We start from the raw sequence: 20,016 nt of genomic DNA on the forward strand, positions 1-20,016 counted from the left end.
TCTCCTGGAGCTGACAGGGACCCAGATCCCACCCTCAGGAACCTTATCGTTACAGCACTGCAGCACTGTCCTCCAGTTGTTCGTTGATTTTGCTCGAGTGGACACCAGTACTGTCTCCATTGTGAGACTTATTGTTACCGTTTTTGGCATATAGAATATGCCACAGGTAGCTTGCCAGGCTCTGCCGTGTGGGCGTGATACTCTTTTTTTTTTTTTTCGCTTTTTGGGTAACACCTGGCAATGCACAGGGGTTACTCCTGGCTCTGCACTCAGGAATTACTCCTGGCGGTGCTCAGGGGACCATATGGGATACTGGGAATCGAACCCGGGTCGGCCGCGTGCAAGGCAAACGCCCTACCCGCTGTGCTATCGCTCCAGCCCCTGGGCGTGATACTCTTAGTAGCTTGCCAGGCTCTCCGAAAGGGGCAGAGGAATCGGGAATCGAACCCGGGTGGGCCACGTGCAAGGCAAAGGCCCTACTCGCTGTGCTATCGCTCCAGTCCTATCATTACAGAAGCAAGAAAAATCAAAGCAGGGGCTGGAGATATAGTACAACGGGAAGGGCACAATCACTGGCACCCTATGCAGTTTGCTGGGCCCCGCCAGGATTGACCTCTTAGTGCAGAGCCAGGAGTAAACCCTGAGCACTGCCACCACCACCACCACCACCACCACCCAAACAGGGCAGCTTGCGGGGGGGGGGGGGGTAGGGGGAGGGCGCTGTGTGAGAGACATGACACATCTCCGGGAGGGAGCTCCGTGGACGATGTCACTTTCCAGGTGAGTTTGAGGGAGGAGAGGGTCTGTCCAGGTGGGTGAGGGCACAGGAAGGACGCTCTTGGCTCAGGTGCAGGACCCGCATCAGTGGGTGACTCGGGAGCAGTGCCCGTTCCTGCGTCGCTGAGTTAAAAAGCCCCCGGCTCCTACGTGGAGGGTGGAGTGTGTAGGGTAGGAAGAGCCTAAACCAGCCATGACATATAAACAAGTTTGATTTCCTACGATTCAAAACACCGAGCCTCCAAACTTCCAGGCTGCCTTGTGGATGCTCTTGCCCCTGTTTGAAATTTGTAATTGTGGGTATCACCTGCTGCCCACGCTCCCCGCCGCCGGCAGGGGGCGCACCGGCAGGCGGCCTCCCTCCGCCAGAGCGCTGGGCGGGGCCTCCGTGCCCGGCGCGGAGCGCGCGAGTGGTTGGCGGTGCTGTCCGTCACGGCGGCCCACCCCCGCCCTACGTCACATGACGCAGCGCATCATGGCGGCGGGAGCGCGGCTGCCCGGGCCCGGCGCGCTGCGGGGCTGCCGCCGTTGCTGCTGTTGAGAGGCGGCGGCGGCCGCGGCGCGGGCGGGCGGCCGGGAAGGATGTGCATTCTGCGGCCCGAGCCCCGGGCGCGCACCAGAGGCCGGGCTGAGGCGGGGCCGCAGCGACGTGCGCTCGGGAGCCGCCGGCGCGGGCGCCGCTGAGGCTGCGGCGGCGCGCGAGCGACGGGCGGACGGACGGGCGGCCAGCGGCCGGGCTGACGGACGGCGAGCAGGGCCGCGGGCGCGATGCCGGCGCCGCCGCCGCTGCTGCTGCTGCTGCTGGCGGCCGCGGGGGCCGGGGCCGCGCCGCTCGGGCCGGCAGGTGCAGGTGAGCGCGCGGGCGGCGGCCCAGGCCGGGCGGGCGGCGCTGCCGCAGGGCGGGCGGGGAGGGGCCGCGGCGCCGCACCTGTTGCCGGGCCCGGGCCCCCCCCCCGCGCCCCCGACCCCCCGCCGCCCGCGGGTCGCGGGGGGATGCGGAGGACCCGGAGCGGCTGCCGAGTGGTCCTCGCGCCCGCGCCGCCGGACCCGAAGTTGCCGGTGGATCATTTGGGGGGAGGGGGGCAATGCTGTGCGTTCATATTCGGGTCGGCTCTCCGGCGCGCGGAGGAAACAGCTCCCCAAATATTGCTATTTTCGGAAGCCGGCGATTAGAGTAGCCGCCTTTGAGTAACTATTGACAGAATGGCCCGCGGGTGATCGCGATTTCTATTTTAGCCGCCGCAGACGGTGTGTGACTTCTTCCTTCTTCCCTCCATCCCCATTTTAGTTCGTTTGTAGTTTATTTTCCTAGCTAGACTTCAGCTCAGGCAAAGCATCCCAAATTGAGGCCCCTTTTTTGTAAAAAAAAAAAAAAAAAACACGTATCTAGTTCGTTTCCCATTCTCTTTTAAGGAGAGTCTTTCATAGAATTGGGAGAGACCAGAGAAAAAAACGTCATCTGATTTCTTCGTTTTGTGTTTTGTGATTGTATTCTGAGGCCCTGGGCGGCAAATGACCTGCCCAAGGTGATGCTGACAGAGGCACGATTCACTCCCAGCTACTTTGGAGCCCGGAATGTGTGATATTTCCATGAGAGGGCTCCGGGTCTTTTATCTGTTCAGCAACACTCTTGAGGCCAAGAGTTATTTTAGAATGATGCTCATATTGTGGAGGTTGCTGGTGATCATTAAGACATGTTTCTCAAACCCACCTTGATGGAAAACACGCCTGTAATCCTTTCCACAGTCTCAGATAAATGTCTTAAGTGCCCTTCAGCCGAGTGTTAGCAGTTACCTTTGCACCAGGTAATGTGTGGCTAAATTTCTGCAACAGCCCCTGCCCCTCATCTTCGATCAAATATTTGTAAGGCAAATTCGGTTTTCTGATCTGAGAGATATGACAGCCTGCTGTGAAAGGCGTGGAGGAAGGGCGTGGAGACAGCTTAGGTAAGAGTCTGCAGTGACCGGGAGGCTGGAAAGGCTGTGTGGGAAGCGTTGATATCAGTGGTAGGGCTGCCCTGCGCACTAGGGTTGAGGACAAAGAGCATTTGTGTGGGGCCAGAGAGGGCTCCAAGGTCTGGAGTGCGTGCTTTACATGTGGTAGGCCTGGACTCGAGCCTCGGTACCGCACGGTCCACCCGGAAATTGTGCTGGGAGTGGCCTCCCCAACTCAGAATAGCAGCAACAAGAAGTATGTGAGAGGAATGAAGGAATCGACTTGTTTGACTTTGCTTGTAGTTGCATCTATACGAGCTGTTTTTTTTTTAAACTTTTTTTAAAAATTATTTTTATTTTTTGTTTGTTTGGGGGCCACATCTGGGACCACTCAGGACTTGCTCTGAGCTCAGGGAGCACTCCGGCCCTGACATGCAAAGTATTTCGCAGTATGTTTGGGTGAAATATACTCATAGTAGAAATTCAAAATCTAGGGAAATAAATTCCTTTGTTTTCTTTTCTGTATGCGCTTTGAAAAAGAGAGTCTTGAGAGGAACCAATGGGCATGTGCCTGTTACTTCCTGTCCAGTCTCCTTCTCAGGCTAGTCCATGCATGTGTGAGTCGTACAAACCTTCTAGTGTTGTAAAACAAAACTACCAGAAAAATTAGTCCGTCAGTAAAAATGACAATCTCGAAGACGTAAACAGTTGGTAGTTCATAGCCGCTCTTGCAGATTGCCCTCCGTACTCTGGTACTTGGGGGTTCCGTGGGTAGGCAGATGGTGGATGGAGGATGGGACCGAGGGTAGCTGGACAAGCTGCGTGTTCACACAGGAATTTGGGGGTTTGTCTTTACATCCCAAAGAGATTACTAATCCTGGTAACTTACCTGTGTGCTTTCTTGTTTTGGGGCCACACCTTTTGGTGCTCAAGGTCTGTTCCTGGTGATATGTGAGGGACCATGTACCATCCCCCAGGGCCCTGACTTACATTCTTAACCCAAAGTATTAGATCCAAGAGCAAACAAACCTGTGAGGGAATTTTGGAAAGTGAGTTTGCTGGTTAAGAAAGAACCTGTGGGCCTGAGCAATAGCACCGTGGGTAGGGCGTTCTTCTTGCACACAGTCAACCTGGGTTCAGTCTCCAACACCCTGTATGGTCCCTCAAGCCCTGCCAGGAATGATTCCTGAGTGCAGAACCAGGAGTGACTCCTGAGCATCGCCGGGTGTGACCCAAAAACCAACCAACCAACCAACCAAAAAAAAAAAAAAACCAAAAGAGAGAAGAGCTTGGCGTGTAGGCAGAGAAGAGCAGTTAGCTTCAGGAGGCCGAGAGCGCCAGAGCACCTGCGGCCCATGCTCCGTGAAGCCCGCCTGCTTTCTCCAAATGTGAGACCGGCCTTTCCTGCATCGGCCTTGTTATTTCTGCTTAAAGTTTGAACTGGTTGGTACTGGTTTGGAAGACAGCATGACATCAGGGATGAATTGGGGTAAAAAAAATTCTTTAATTTTATCTTTTGCCAGTCCTTGTGCTTAGGAAAGAAATGAGACCACTGAGAAACAGCTTGGGAATTCCAAATTCATTTATCCAAGTATTTTTGTCATCTCCAACCATTTCAAGGTCCAAAGTTGAAAGGGCATTTGCCCACTTGATGGTAATAAACCTTTGTAAATGTGTGATTGTCTTTTCCCACCAGATCATAAAGTGTTTCTTGCTTGAGTTTCATTAGACTTCTTTAATGCAGGGAGTCTCTGTGTATGTGTATGTGTGTGTGTGTGTGTTGGGGGGGTGTTTCCAGGCAGTGCACCGAGTCCTGGGGGCCACTACCAGCAATGCTTGGCTCTGCTTTGTGTGTTTGCATGTGGTGCAGCTGAGGCCCAGCAGTGCTGGGGACACCAGGGTGGCACGGGGCCATACCTGGAGGCCGGGAGCATTCGGGATCCAGCTCTGGGACTCTGGTGTGCTAGGCATGTACTCCTGCCCCTTGGACTGTCTCTGGCCCCTCTGGGAGCCTCTTTTCCTAAGACCCTTATTTCTGCAAGGGCTCCTGTTGTGGAGGGTGAGTGAAATCTTGGTCTCCAGTAGGATGCCCACAGAGGGAGGAACCCCTGCACCAGGGTTCAGTCCCCACACTGAGAGAAGACAGAGAAGCACTTCTTTCCTGCAGGCCTCAGTGCTCCATTCTCTCTCGCTCAGAGAACATTCTGGTGTCTTTTTTTTTTTTGGCTTTTGGGCTCACACCTGGCGATGCAGAGGGGCTACTCTTGGTTCATGCACTCAGGAATTACTCCTGGCAGTGCTCAGGGGACCCTATGGGAAGCTGGGAATTGAACCTGGATCGCCGCATGTAAGGCAAACGCCTTACCTGCTGTGCTATTGTTCCAGCCCCTCTGGTGTCTTTTGTGAGTTGTGTGTGAGTGGCAGCTTGTTATTAATATTGGGACAGTGGTTAGACAAGGAAACCCCCTTCCATTGTTGCGAAGCTTGTCAGATCGCTGAGGACAGAGGAAGCTTTTAGCAGCTTTGATAAAGGGCCTCAAGGAAGTGTGCAGGCCGGCGAGGGGCCGCGGCTACTGATTAAACAGCCGCTTGTGAAACAGCTCTCGTCTTAGATGAAACAGACAGACTCGTCTCTTAAGAAAGGTTTCTGAAGTAAAGGAAATGTTTTTCCGAGGTGTGAATTTGTGTGTGTGTGATTAGCTTCTGAGGCATAAGATTCTTTTCCACAGACTCGGGGCCGATCACGGCAGGGGTTCTGGCTGGAGGGCCTGAGATTGGGTCCGGGTGGGAAATACTGTCATTGCTCTGAATGGTGGCGACGTTGGGGCTTAACACAATATGCTTGTTTGTACCGCGATAGGAAGTCTCCAACAGTTCTGTAACAGATCCACATGAAAGTTATCAAATCCCTACAGTTTCACTGGTATCAGGGTGCCTGCTGAGAGCCTGTGTGAGTCTCTAGAAGTTTTGAGCCTGGGACTTCTGTGTGCCCTGAACGCTGTGCTACTTAGATAAAGGCTGTGCGTGCCGCCAACAACGGGGACTTCGGCACATGTCCTCACAGTCTGTGTAGATGACATAGGAGAGGAAGGACTCCAACATTCCACTCAGCTGAGAGGAAGTCAGGGCTGCTTCTCGGAGCTTCTAGGATGGAACTTGGACTGTGCAGTTAGTCTGGGTGTGAGGCCTTCCTCTGCTCTGCACTGCTGTTCACTCTGCGGCCAGGTGCTTGTCTTCTTGAAGGGTTGATGGGACCATTGTCAGCCCCTGGGCCATATCCCGCATGCCAAGGCTGCTGCTGGCTGAGTACTCAGCAGTGTGGACTTTCCATGTGCGGTTGGTGGGTGGATGCGTCTGAGCGGGGGACTCGCAGTGGTTCTTCATCATGGGACATCTTTCATTTCATTTCCAAAATCTTTATGACACAGAATAATTTGTCTGCTGGCTGGTGAAGGATCCTTACTTGGCGCGAAATCTGACACAAGTGAGTGTTACTTCCCGAAGTTCAAAATGCTGGGGACTAATGTTAAACATATTTAAGGTGATCTGGATTGCTTGCTTTCATCTTATTTTACTGTTTTGGTTTTTGGGCCATCCCTTGGCCTCTGTGCTCAGGGGTCAGACCCTGCGTTGTCCTGAACAGGCCCTGTGAGGTGCTGGGGATCGCACCGGGGCCGTGCACGCAAGGCCAGTCAGTGCCTTCACCCCGCGCTCTCTGGGCCCCATGGATTAGCCTGCTTTTATGTAATAAACCTGTTTTTAAACATCAGGATGACTAAAGCTCTTGCATGTGAATTATTTCTGGTTTTAATTTACTTAAAGGAGCCACCAGCAATCTTTAGTTGATCCCCAGCAAAACTGTACGTTGGCATGGAGCGTGAACACCGGACTGGAGATGGCCGGTTCTGTCTGGCTGTGGATAGGCACAGGGTGGATGTTTCCTCGAGAAGCTCCGCTGGCAGAAGCCACACCTGCCGTGCTCTCTCTCTCTCTCTCTCTCTCTCTCTCTCTCTCTCTCTCTCTCTCTCTCTCTCTCTCTCTCTCTCTCTCCTCTCTCTCGCTCTCCCTCGCTCTCCCTCCCCCCTCCTCACTCTTTCTCCCTGGCTAGTTGTGTTTTTGCAATCTTGTGCCTGTGCTTTAACTCTTACAAATATTAGAGGACTGAAGAGTTAGTGCAGTGGGCAGGGAGCTTGCCTTGCACGTGGCCTGCTCGGGTTCGACCATCAGCACCACGTGATGCTGAACCCACAGGAGTGATTCTTGAGAGCAGGACCAGGAGTCAGCCCTGAGCACTGCTGGGTGTGACAAAAGAAAAAAAAAATTTGTAGGAGCCGGAGAGAAAGCATAGTGGGGAAGGTCTTGCCTTTCATGTGGCTGACCTGAGGGCTTGATTCCTGGCACTACATGTTCCCCTGAGCCCCACCAGGAGTGGTGTCTGAGTACAGAACCAGGAGTCAGCCCTGCACACCAGTGGGTATGGCCCCTAAACATAACAAAACAAAAGTTATTAATTAGTCAGACATGAACAAGAGTAATTTGCCAAGGAGAAACTGGGCAAACAGTTCTGGTCTATAGCAGGACTTAAGTTTTTCGCACTCGCAACCACTTTCCACCTGAGAAATTTTTACATGACCAGGCATATAGCAATAAAAGAGGTTTACAAAGAAATTTATTTAGGAATACAAAGAAACATTTACTGATAACCAGTCATACATTTATTTTAAAGCCATTTTTGGATTTGTTTCAGGGCCACACCCAACAGTGCTCAGGGCTTACTCTTGGCTATGTGCTCAGGGGTCACTCTTGGTGGGATTCAAGCCAAAAGGGGTGCTGGGGATTGAACTCAGGCTGGCTGTGTGCAAGGCAAGTGTCTTACATGCTATCTTATCTCTGGCCATTTTAAAAGATACTTTGCCATCCTCACATTCCATCAAGACCCGCGGTTTAAGAAGTTGGGGTCTATAAGGGCACATCGTGCTAATAAGAGAAGTCAGTGAGGCCAGTGCTGTAAGATCTTACTCATGTGTGGTGTCTGAAAAAGACAAACTCAGTAAAAAGCAGTATATTCAGTGGCTGTTGTTCTAAAGGTATAGACCTTCAACCAGTAGTAGCAGCCCTCCTGGTCTGACGCACGGCGCGTTGAACGTAGACATGGTATGAAATGACGAACTGCCTCAGCCAGCTCTGCTGCACCTCTGGTGCATAGTGGTCTAGCTCCAGGGAGCCCCCCACAGAGGACGTGGCGGCTCTGGTCTGGAGCAGACTTGCCTCTGTGGTGGTTCTAGAATTGTTTCTAAACTTCTCTGAATCTCCAGAGTTAAGCACGGTCGTGTGAGAATGCGGAGGAAGTAGGGGAGAATCAGTTTGCTGGAGCAAAATATGAGAATGAAGTATTTTCAAATGGGAGCAAGTGACTCATTTGGAACGATGCCTTGGCATTACATTTATTTGCCACAAAAAAAACAGACATCTCAGAAAAACAGCCCCAGTCTTTCAAAAAGGTGTTTGCGTTTCTTGTTCCCACAGAGGTTAGCACAGTGCGGCGATTCGAACTTCATTGAATTTTTATTGTGCTTCAAGTGAGGACAAAAATGAGGACTCTTGCTGCCGCATGTCTCAGCTTGGAGCCAGCTGCGGGCCAGTGCCCGGGCCTGCCCTGGACTCTGCCATTTCCCTGCCAGCCATAGGAAGTGACTTTGTTCTCTTTTGCCCTCCTAGATTTGAGAGAGTAAAGCAAACGCTTTATTTTTGGCAGTTTGGTCATTTTGCATTTTGCTGTATAATATATATTTATTAAAAAAGGCTTAAGTTAATGTCAGGTCAAATAGTGCCAAGACTGTGTACTGTGCTCTGATGAGAAGGAGCGAAGGAGCCCTAGTTTGGGAAGCTTTGATCAGGGGCGGGGGGGGGGGGGGGGGCGCAGGGCGGGAGGTATCTTTGCAGCCAGATGTCTACTGTCCCGCTTCTGTTGTCCTGTGGATGCTCCACCTTTCACAGTGCTTTGTTAGGGCTGAGCTGCTGAGGGTTTGTACATGTGCCGTGTGACGCCCCTCTGACAGCTCTAGGGCTACTCCTAGCTTGGTGCTTGGGGGTAGTCCCTGATCCACGGGAGGACCAGATGTTACTGGGGATTGTTGCTCCAGCAAACAAAACTTGTGCTCCAGCCCTTTGAGCCATCTCTCCGGGCCCTCTGTTCCTTTCCCCGCTTGTCTGTCTCTTGCCTCTCTGAATGCTGTCCTATTTCCCTTCCGTTTCTGGTGGTGCTGGGGATGGACCCCAGGGCCTCACACATGCTGGGCAAACACTCTGCCCGTGAGGAACATTGCCAGCGTGTCACACCCAGTGGTGCTCTGTCTCTGCACCCCCAGTTTTCCCCCTGAGACCTCACTTGCTGCTCAGTCTTAGCAGTTGCTGCCTTCAGCAAATGACTCGCTGCTGCCGTCTAGGGCAGATGTCCACAGGTGGTGCAGGATGAAAATACAAACTAAAAAATTCTCGTTATTTCCACTTTGACCAGGAGACTCTGGCCTGTAGTTTTGGTGATTTGAGCCTGCAGTGCCTAGGGCTTTCCAGTCACAGCTGGCGGATTTTGGGGGGTTCATCTAGTACGGGAATGTAGATCTCACTCTGGACTCCTTCATGCCCCCTACATGCTCACCACCTGAGCTACCTCTGCAGCCACACCCTAACCGGGTATTGGCTGTTTGCTGCACTCTAACCTGTACTGGCCATTGGCTACACGCTAACCCTGTACTGGTTATCAGCTACATTCTAACCCAGTACTGCTACACTGTAACCCAGTACTGGCCATTGGCTACAGTCTAACCCCATACTGGCCTTTGGCTACACTCTAACCCCTACTGGCCTAGGTAACCATGTACACTCTAACCCAGTACTGGCCATTGGCTACAGTTGAACCCCATACTGGCCAGTTGGCTACACTCTGACCCCTGCTGGCTGTCACTACACTCTGACCGGTGCTGGCTGTCATTCTGTTTCTACAGTGTGTTCGGGGCTGTGGCCCTAGCATTCCTGTGGGAAATTGTGAGTGCGCTTAAATGAGTCCGAGGAAAAGCGCGAAGGCCATGTCTCGTGAGGAAGAGTGGCCTCTTCCTCTGCACCGCGCAGACCCCTGCCCCCGGCTTGGTCTGCAGTCTTGGCTCGGTGGTGTTGGCCGGGCCTCCCCATGCCGGCGCCAGAGAGTGCAAGAGAAAGCGGCTGGCTCCTCCGGCCTGGTGTGTGTGGTGGGGTTCCCACCACTCTCCTGCCAGATTTGCTCTTCATCTGACCCCACACAGAGGGCAGAGCCCATTTACAGCTGGTTGATGTTGAACATTAAGTGTTTTCTTCCGGAAAAATTGTAGACTCACAGGAAAGTTGCTTGGACAGTACTGAGAGTCCCTTTGGCTCCTTCCTGCCCGCCTCTTCCGCGTGGAACCTGCAGTCAGGAGGCCTCTGTTGTATTTGGGTGCCTGCTGTCTGCCCCATATTGTCACATGACCTCGAGTGATTGTCTCTCCTTGTTTCTGAACAGTTTTAAGGGAATACTGGTCGGGGTGTTGTGGGGAGTCTAGGCTTTGTGTGGTTTCTGTTGTGGTTTGTGGGGGTCATGTTTCAGGGAGGAAGGCCTTAGAGCTGTGCTTTTCATATGACGGCCACCATGCTGACCTCCAGCTGCCATGGGTGGCCCTCACTGTACCCCACAGTGGTGGAGAGCAGGACCCACTAGGAGGGTGGGAGGCTGGGGAGTGAGAAACATCTGGGGTGCTGGGCTGTTCTGCTCTGGAGGTTGCACTGTTGTCCACGTAGGTGCCTATGCCGTTAGATTGTATTCCATGAGGACACCTGGATTTGCTCTTACTCTTCGGGTTCCAGCCCGTAACTGCCATTTACAGTGTGGCTCCTGCTTGGCTGTTGGGAGGATTTCATTTCTTTGGCTTTGCCCCATTGCCAGGGCCCACCACATTTACTAAAGCACTTTCCCTTTTACTTATGCACTTTCCCTTCTGCCGAGCACTGCCCCTTCAACCTCTCTTCTCCTACAGGAAGCGGTAGTCAGGCTTTTCCTGCAGTTCCTACCCCAGCCTAGAGGTAGCCTTGTCTAGGCTGGTTCCTTTTATTAAAACTTTTTTTCCCCCTGTTTTTGGGGCCACAGCTTGTGATGTTCCAGGGTTACTCCTGGCTCTGCGCTGAGGAATGACTCTTCGTGGTACTTGGGAAACCCTATGGATGACAGCCTGGGTTGTCTGGGTGCTAGGCCCGCTGGTCTTTAGCTGGTTCCTTTTATTGGGGAATCTCTTGGAAACCACGTTTCGGCTCTGCTGGTGTGACCCTACTAGTGGGCTGCTTCTGTAATTGATGTTAAGCTTTCGGTGTCTAGTCATGTTGGGGGCAGGCGGGGGGAGAATTTGGAGAGACAAGACCTGATGGAGATCTGAGAGTTGGGAGGGCCCATTCACGTTTCCTCCCTTCACCCAGCCATCTGTTACCAGGATGTTAGTCCCACTATGCATCTACATTCTCCTGTTTGAATATAACGATATTGTAGAAATTTACTTTGCCTCTAAAGCAGTAGATTTATGAAAGCTGGATTTGACATTTTCTGAGGTACCCTAGTTAGTCCTTAAGAGTATAAGGGAACCCCTCTGACAGAAGAATTTAGTTGGAAGGGGTGGAGAGAGTACAGAGGGCAAGGCGTTTTCCTTGCAGCTAGCCAACTGGGGTTCAAGCCCCCAAATGCTAATGGTCTCTGCACTGCCAGGAGTAATCCCTAAGCAGAGCCAAGTGAGGCCCTCAAATGAAAAAGAATAAGAAGAAACATTAGTTGGGGGCTGGTGCGGGTACACAGACGAGGGCTCTGGTCCTGCATGTGGCAGACTGTACCCCTCAGAACCTTGGGGTTCTCCAGAGGGTGGGTGGCTCGGTCATCCCTGGCACTGGTGGGCCCTCGCACTGAACTCCCTGGCCTCAAGCACTGTTCCGAAGCCCCCTCCCCACAAAGATTTCAGCTAGAACCCCTTTAGGGGTCCATAAACGCAGGGAATTGTGGGAAGGGCTTGCTGCAGGGCCTTTCATTGGCTTCGGACCTGATCCTGGCAAGACCAAGGGCTTGGGGTGGGGCTTGGTTGGGTTCTGACCTCTTTACAGAGTACTTTCAATGCTCTGTTTTTTTTTTTTTTAATGGAAATTTCTGACAGCCACAGAAGTGGAGCAGTGATTTAATGAGCCCTCAAGCACTCTTCATCTGCCTCTGCAATCTTTAATGTATTGTCAGTGTGTTTACCTGGTCCTAGCCAAGAAGACGCTCATTGTGTGGATGTGAATGCCAGACAGTACCTGGGGCTGAAAGGGTTTCTAGAGAAAGGGAAGGTATTTTTATAAAACAGGATGGCTGTTACTAAGATCACCCAGTTGTTTGTAGAAATGCAGGTTTTTTGGGCCCAGACAAATAACTGGAGATCAGTTCTGGGGGTTGGTCTGAAATTCTGTATTTACAACACATTTCTAGTGATTTCTCTGCCCCCAGAATAAAGATCTTATCTTCTATTAGAGACAAAATGATACCAGTTGCTTAATAGAAATCTGTTGACCTGTATTGCTAGTCAGACTCAAGGAAGGAAGAATAACAACAAAATTTAGAATGAATATTCACAGTTAAAACCCAAAGAGATTTCTGCTTCTGAATATTTATTCAGAAGCGTCTTCCTGTTCAGATTCCATATGCCATAACCACAAAGAAGCCGGAACGCTTCAAAACAGAACACAGTTGCAGATGTAAATGCCAGTTTGGTGGTGGTGGGGGGGTTGTTTTTAACTTCAGCCCTTTGTAAGTGGTGGAAACTGTCCCCTTGACACTTTTATGAGCGCCCCGTGTGAACTGCTGGGGAGAAGCTGAGCCAGCGGCCTGATGATCAGATGCTGGGAGGTGAGAGCCTTATGTGCAGAAGTGACAGCCGCTTGCCGCCAGGCTCCCGCCCACGGGCTCAGACCAGCCGCGTGCACTCCCTGGGGGGCTATTTTTTCATTGTCACCTTCATGCCACCACATCTTGCTCAAAAAGTTGATTTTGTTAGTTTGGGTTTTTTGTTTGTTTGTTTGGGGCCACATCCAGAGATGCTCAGGTTTACTTCTAGCTCGGCACTCAGGGATCACTCCTGGTGGGGCTCGTGGGATCCTATGGGATGCTGGAGACCGGGGATTGAACCTGGTTTGTCTGTGCGCAAGGCAATCACCCTACCTTCTTTTCTGTTGTTTTTGTTCAAAAATTATTTTTCTAAGCTGGTTTTATTGTTCCCAACCTGCTTTGCTGCTTTGTTTAGGATAGGTACCCTATTTTGTATTTTCAACAAGCTTTTTTTTTAAATCCAGTATATATATGTTTGTTTTGGGGCCACACCCTGCATTGCTTGGGCTGTTCCTGGCTGTGTTCAGGAGTGAGCCCTGGTGGGGCTCGGGGACCATATGTGGTGCTGGGGATCCAGCCAGGCTCAGCAGGATGCCAGCGGCACCCCCTGCACTATCTCTCTGGCCCCAGTTCATACATTTTGACCTGTTCGGGTGGCTTCTTGGTGATGCTAGAGGAGAGTCTCTGGGTTGGAAGATTGGAGTAGGAGGGATCCCGGTCGGAGTCCCAGGGAGAGATTGTGGCCAGTGGTAAATACTGTGTAGGCTCTTGTTTCTCTCTAGACCACAGGTGCAGGGAGGTCACCTGGTATTTGTCCTCCTTTGGGTAACTCATGTAGCATGATGCCCTCCAGTTCTGTCCAGGTAGCTGTAAGCTGCAGGATTTCACCTTTTCTCATTGTTCTATAACAGCGCTTCTTTATCTGTTCATCTGCCATTGAACATTTGGTTTTTAAAATATTTTTAAATTAAAAAATGTGTGTGTGGGGGGGTGTTGGTAGGTGTGTGTGGGGGGGGGTTTGGGGAAGTACCCGATAGTGCACAGGCACCGTTCCTTGCTTTGTGCTCAGGAGTGACCCTTGGAGGTGCTCAGGGTGTCACACGCAGCCCTGGGGAGGCGCGGACAGCGGTTCTGAGAGCACTTTCCTCTCCCCACTGCAACTTTTTAAGCTCCTGTTTCTTTTCGCCCTTGAGGTTATGTTCATGTCCGTCTACAACTTTTTTTTTTTGGTCACACCTGGCAATGCACAGGGGTTACTCCTGGCTTGTGCACTCAGGAATTACTCCTGGCGGTGCTCAGGGGACCATATGGGATGCTGGGAATCGAACCCAGGTTGGCTGCGTGCAAGGCCTCCCCGCTGTGCTATTGCTCCAGCCCTGTCTACAACATTTTTGTTGTACTTTTGTTGCTGTGCATTTTTAACAAGGAGACTTGGGTTTGACCTGATAAAATTACAACTTTAAATTAGAAGTGAAACTGGCTCTAATTATTTTGTACCTTTGAAATACTACAGTTTGACAGTTTCAGTTGTATTGCAAAATCGAAGTATTGTGATCTGTGGGTTTCCTCTCAGATTAGCCTCAGAATTAGTTTTTTTTTTCTTTTTTGGGGGGAGCGGTCTTTCAACCAGCACGTGGAGGGGGCCCACCAGCCGTTCATGGCTGGTGATTCAGTGCTCGGACTGGAGGATGCAGTGCTCTTTGGGCACTGAGGTCTGGGGATGACCCAGGCCACCCGGGCAGTGCTGGGTGTCTCCAGGGCTGCACACAGCAGTGCTTGGGGGACCCTGTGGTCTGGGAATTGAACCAGGGTGAGGCTTCCGCTGGACATGCTCCCTAACGCCGCAAACTGTTGGCAGTTTGATTTGTAGTGCGGTGGGTCGAACAGCTCTCATACAGGCCCCTTACCATTGAGCTACATCTGTTTTTTTTAAGCTCCAACCGGTTTTTACATCAGGGATGTGGCTCAGAGCTAGAGGCCCGGGTTTCACCCCTGAGCCCCGAAAACAGCAACAGTGCCAGGGTTTGCATGTTATCAGTGTCCTCCTGGGAAGGTGTGTCCGGCGCCCAGCTCAGCCTGTGGTGGTTTCTAAAGAGAAGTCCTTCCCGCCCCGCCCCTGCAGCGCAGCCTCAGTCAGCAGAACTGTTCCTTTCCAAGGATCCAGCCTGCCCGGGACAGACAGCGCTCCCCTGGCCTCTGACTTTAGACTATTATTAAAATGCAACACCCGGGCACTGATTGCTAGTGAGGCGCTGAAAAATAACAAACTTACTAAAATAGTCCCCTGGGAACACTTCCACCAGCGGTCTGCTGCCAGAATAGAGAACCGAGAGATCTGTAATTTAACCTCCCCCCTCCACCATAAATTGACTGTGGGGCTGGAAAGATAGTGTAGCAGGTAAGGCACTTGCCTTGCCTGCAGCTGACCAGGGTTCAACCCTGGCACCACACATGCTCCTCTGAGCCCTGCCAGGAGTGACCGTTGAGCCCTGAGCCGTGAGTAAGGCCTGAGCACTACTGGGTGCCCCCCCCCGCCCCCAACTCAAACAAAGTTGACTGTAGTAACAGATCTGATCGGTACTGACTGTGTAGGCGCTTGGTAGACTCATCCTATTTCAGAATTACAAATCCCCGGCCAGAGCGATAGTACAGCAGGGAGGGTGTTTGCCTTGCATGGATTCGATCCCTGGCATTCCATATGGTTCCCCAAGCACCACCAGGAGTAATTCCTTAAGAGTAGAGCCTGGAGTAACCTCTGAGCATCGCCAAGTGTGACCCCAAGACAAAACAAAACAAAATCAAACCCCAGGATTGCAAATCCTTACTTACGGGCCATTGGAAGGTACTGGTGTTAGAGAAGAATGCCAGCCAGAGCGGAAGGAGCTGCAGTCTCTCCACCCTCTTCCCGTTCACTGCCTTGTACTGGAAGACCATCCGCGCCCCTGTTGGTGTTAGGGGTGCTGATGGGGGCGACACGGCTGGCGGGCACTCACCAGGGGTCACACTCTCGTTCTGGTGCTTCAGCTGTGCTTGCACACCTGCTCCCCCAGGCCCACCCTTCAGAGCCACAGTCCTCTCCGCGGTGGCTGTGGGACCCACGTGTGCTCCCAGCACCCACACGCCTTGCTGTGGTGCTCACACACACTTGGTCCCCGTGGCGGGACCTTGGCACTGGGGCTGCTGGGGCCTTGTCCTGTGACTTCTGCATATGATGGGGTGGGTGCTGGGGGCTCAGTGGGACCTCTGGGTCTTCGTTTCTGTTGCCCTTGGAAGATGCTGGTGTTAGGTTGGGAAATAAAGACCCTATCACTTTCACTTTTAAGTTATTTTGGTGATTCTTAAGAATAGCAACTTAGGGGGAGACGGGTCTGGGGGGGGGGAGGGATGTTGGGTTTACGGGTGGTGGAGAATGGGCACTGGTGAAGGGATGGGTTATTGAACTTTGTATGGGGGAAGCATGAGCACAAAAATGTATGGATCTGTAACTGTACCCTCACGATGACTCTCTAATTAAAAATAAACTAATAAAAAAAATACAGCCATGAAGAATGGGCTGATCGTAGGACCAGTCCACTGTAGACCAGAGCAAAGGAAAAGAGATGTTGCTACAGATTTGGACTCACAAAAAAAAAAAAAAAAAAGAATAGCAACTTATTGTTTGTGAGGTGGGGAGAGGTGGGCCACCCTGGCTGTGCTCAGGTGTGAGTGCTGGTTAGCTCCAGGGGCCGTGTGTGGTGCCCCCTGATGCGCTGTGGCTCCTGCCCGGGAATAGTGGTTTGGGTGCTGCTAGGAAAGGGAGGTACATGGTTTAAAGGTGATCGAAAGTATTTCTAACTTTGACATAATACATCGTTGTGTGTGTGATCAGGGTTCCATCCTTACCCCCCCCCCCCCCGCCAGGGCACATAGATAAAATAATGGGCGCAGCGGTCACCCTTCAGGCACTTGTGAAGATGAGAGAAGCTCGTGAAGCGCCTCCTGGCAGTACCTGGACGAATGTCTTTGGTGGTCCAGGACTAGGTGGCGACTGAACAGGTGTCCCTTCTCTCCCCCTGTTCCCTAGAGTCAGCTTCTTGCTCTAGTCCCTGCCCCGTCCTCTCTCCGTCACCTCCCACTGCTCTCCCGACCCCCACCTGGCCCAGCGAGTCAGAACACCCTTTCCGGGTGAGCTCCGACATCGTGGCCCATGTCTGGGTGGCTTTTGTTGGTACGGATTCTCAGGGCAGAGAAACGGAAGCTCCGGGGGCTCCTCCTGGCTCTGCTGCTGCTGCTGTTTCTGTCCAAGCTACTTTAGACCCCCCATCCCGCATCTCACACCGTGCTCGCTCTCCACACCCCTTCCTGCTTGCTTGGCTGTTCCCATGTCTGTCCTGGGGACACTCGCGTGCCCGTCTTCTTGCCCATCCCCATCCCTGGCCCTTTACTGTTTCGTCTTTTTGTTTTTTGGGCCACACCAGATAGTGCTCAGGAATCTCCTGGCTCTGCGCTCAGGAATTACTCCGAGCGTGCTGGGGGACCATGTGGGTGCTGGGGGTCTAACCTGCGCATTGCAAGGCAGGTGCCCTACCCACTGTACTATCACTCTGGCCTTTTCTCTGTCTTTATTTTATTACTATGTTTTTCTCTGTTTTTAAATGGCAGTTTTATTGTTTGTTTTGTTTTGGGGTGCTCAGGACTTACTCCTGGCTCTGTGCTTAGGGATCACTCCTGGCAAGCTAGGGAGACCATATGGGGTGCTGGGACTCAAATCGATATAGGCCACATAAAGGCACTTTCATGCCAGCCCCTAAAGTAGCCCCCCGGCCCCCTAATAATATGCACACTGGTGTTTGAAGGACTTCCAGGGAGTCCAGTGCACGCCATGCCACTGGCCTCCTGCCTGCAGCACATGGGCCCTGCAGCCAGCCAGCACCCATGTGGCTGTGGGTAGGTGAGGTGTTCCTGCTGTAGCCTGTTTGGAGGTGTGGGTGCAGGTGTGGGTAGGTGAGGTATTTCTGCTGTAGCCCTGTTTGGAAGTGTAGGTGTGGGTGTGGGTAGGTGAGGTGTTCCTGCTGTAGCCCTGTTTGGAGGTGTGGGTGTGGATGTGGGTAGGTGAGGTGTTCCTGCTGTAGCCCTGTTTGGAGGTGTGGGTGCGGGTGTGGGTAGGTGAGGCTTTCCTGCTGTAGCCCTGTTTGGAGGTGTGGGTGTGGGTGTGGGTAGGTGAGGTGTTCCTGCTGTAGCCCTGTTTGGAAGTGTAGGTGCGGATGTGGGTAGGTGAGGTGTTCCTGCTGTAGCCCTGTTTGGAGGTGTGGGTGTGGATGTGGGTAGGTGAGGTGTTCCTGCTGTAGCCCTGTTTGGAGGTGTGGGTGTGGGTGTGGGTAGGTGAGGTGTTCCTGCTGTAGCCCTGTTTGGAGGTGTGGGTGTGGGTGTGGGTAGGTGAGGTGTTCCTGCTGTAGCCCTGTTTGGAGGTGTGGGTGTGGATGTGGGTAGGTGAGGTGTTCCTGCTGTAGCCCTGTTTGGAGGTGTGGGTGTGGGTAGGTGAGGCGTTCCTGCTGTAGCCCTGTTTGGAGGTGTGGGTGTGGGTGTGGGTAGGTGAGGTGTTTCTGCTTTAGCCCTGTTTGGAGGTGTGGGTGCGGGTGTGGGTAGGTGAGGTGTTTCTGCTGTAGCCCTGTTTGGAGGTGTGGGTGTGGGTAGGTGAGGTGTTCCTGCTGTAGCCCGTGCTCACAGCCTGCCTTACCTCCAGCTGTTTTCACACTTCCTGTCTGCTCCCTGGCTGGGTTTTATTAGCCCTCGACTCTAAACACCAGGGGATCCAGCTCCCCCGTGTGCCTGCGATGATCACACATCCCCATCTTTGCTTCCTCCAGACGTGCTCCGCAGAGCTTGGCCGTTAGGCTTCATGTCTCTGCTGTGACAAGCGCCAAGGCTGGGCCAAGTCTTCTGTTTTGCGGAGCTCGGTCCCTGGTGCTCCCTCAGTGCTGGAAGAGCACAGTCCATGGTTCTGGACGAGTGTCATCCACTTCTTTTTGCTGATTATCTCTTCTGAGAATTTTGTTAGTTGAATGTTGACTTCCTTGGAATGACTGTCTCCTTTTCTCTGTTCATCTCTTGACGTCTGTTATACAGACCCTATGTTTTCCCTCCCCTTTGTGGAGGGGGGTGGTGTGTGTGTTGTAGCCAGGATATCAGCACATGGGGTGGTCCCAGTGGTCAGCTCAGGGCCGAGGTCTGCAGACAGGTGCTCTGCCGTGAGCCTTGGGTCTGAGGGTCTCTCCCCGGCCCTGGGCACGGTGGCTTCTCCTGTGCTAACAGCAGTTCCCCTGGCCCTGCAGATAGTCTTTACAGTTGCTTCCATGATTGTGGTTGTTTTTTTTTGCCGAGGGGTTGGGGGTGTTGTACGATCCCTAGTGCTGCTCAGTGGACGTATGCAGTGTCTGGGGTAAAAAACCTGGATGTGAACCATATCCAGGACGAGTGTGTTGGTTACCTGTGCTCTTGCTTGCACCCTATTTGCATTTTTTGAACTCCTTTATTGTCCGTGTCTTTCAGGTTTGCTTTTTGTACTGATTTTTCCCCTTTAGGAGGGAACGCGCTACGTTGAAGGGTGAGGGTCCGAGCACCTCCTGCCCTGGGCCTGGGTGTTGGCCCGCCCACCTCCATGGTTGGCTTCAGAGGGCGGTGTGTGCTCTGATCTCACCTTGGTGGGTGTGTGTAGGACTGTGAAGAGCACCCGCACCTCTGCAGTGCTTGGCGTCTTCCCTTACAAATGGGGTATCTGGCTTCAGGGTGGAGGGCTTGCGTTGCATGAGTGAGGCCCTGTGGCCCCTCCTGGCCCCCTGCCCGATATCCTCCGAACACCTCCGGGTATGATTCCCTGCAACAAAGTACAAATGAGGCTGGTTGCTATGCCTGTCCCCAGCATGGGGGGGTCGCGTTAGAGCAGTGGCTGTCGCTCCTCTTAAGAGTCACTGTTTTTATTCTTTTTTGCTTTTTGGGTCACACCTGGCGATGCACAGGGGTTACTCCTGGCTCTGCACTCAGGAATTACTCCTAGCGGTGCTCAGGGGACCATATAGGATGCTGGGAATCGAACCTCGGTCGGCCGCGTGCAAGGCAAACGCCCTACCCGCTGTGCTATCGCTCCAGCCCGAGTTATTAGACTTTCTGACCTTTTCCCTTGATCTCTCCCTGGAAAGCCAATGAAAACAAAACCTGAGATGCTGCCCAGCGGCGGGGCACAGGGGCGGCAGAAGGGACCTGGTGCAGGGTGTTGGCACTCCGCTGGGGTCTGTTCATGGGGAGCCTGAAGCAGGAATGTCGGTGAGACCCGAGGGGACATGTCTGATGGGCAAATGAGAGGAAAGCTGCTGCCCTGTCACTCCCACGTTTTGCGTTGACCCACACGGTGCCCATTCTCAGCCT

The 20,016-nt window shown here is 52.7% G+C and overlaps 1 protein-coding gene across 2 annotated transcripts in view; it reads left to right on the forward strand.

Annotated features, from left to right (window-relative positions):
• The first annotated feature begins 1,242 nt into the window (after window positions 1–1,242).
• LMTK2 (lemur tyrosine kinase 2) overlaps window positions 1,243–20,016 on the forward strand; it is a 73,485-nt gene continuing 54,711 nt past the window's right edge. For both annotated transcript variants that reach the window (XM_055134492.1, XM_055134493.1), the window contains exon 1: window positions 1,243–1,627. In XM_055134492.1, the coding sequence (XP_054990467.1) occupies window positions 1,546–1,627 (82 nt within the window). In that variant the 5' untranslated portion in view covers window positions 1,243–1,545. The remainder of the gene's footprint in view (window positions 1,628–20,016) is intronic.

This window comes from Sorex araneus, chromosome 4 (genome assembly GCF_027595985.1).
Source record: "Sorex araneus isolate mSorAra2 chromosome 4, mSorAra2.pri, whole genome shotgun sequence".
Classification (NCBI taxonomy): domain Eukaryota; kingdom Metazoa; phylum Chordata; class Mammalia; order Eulipotyphla; family Soricidae; genus Sorex; species Sorex araneus.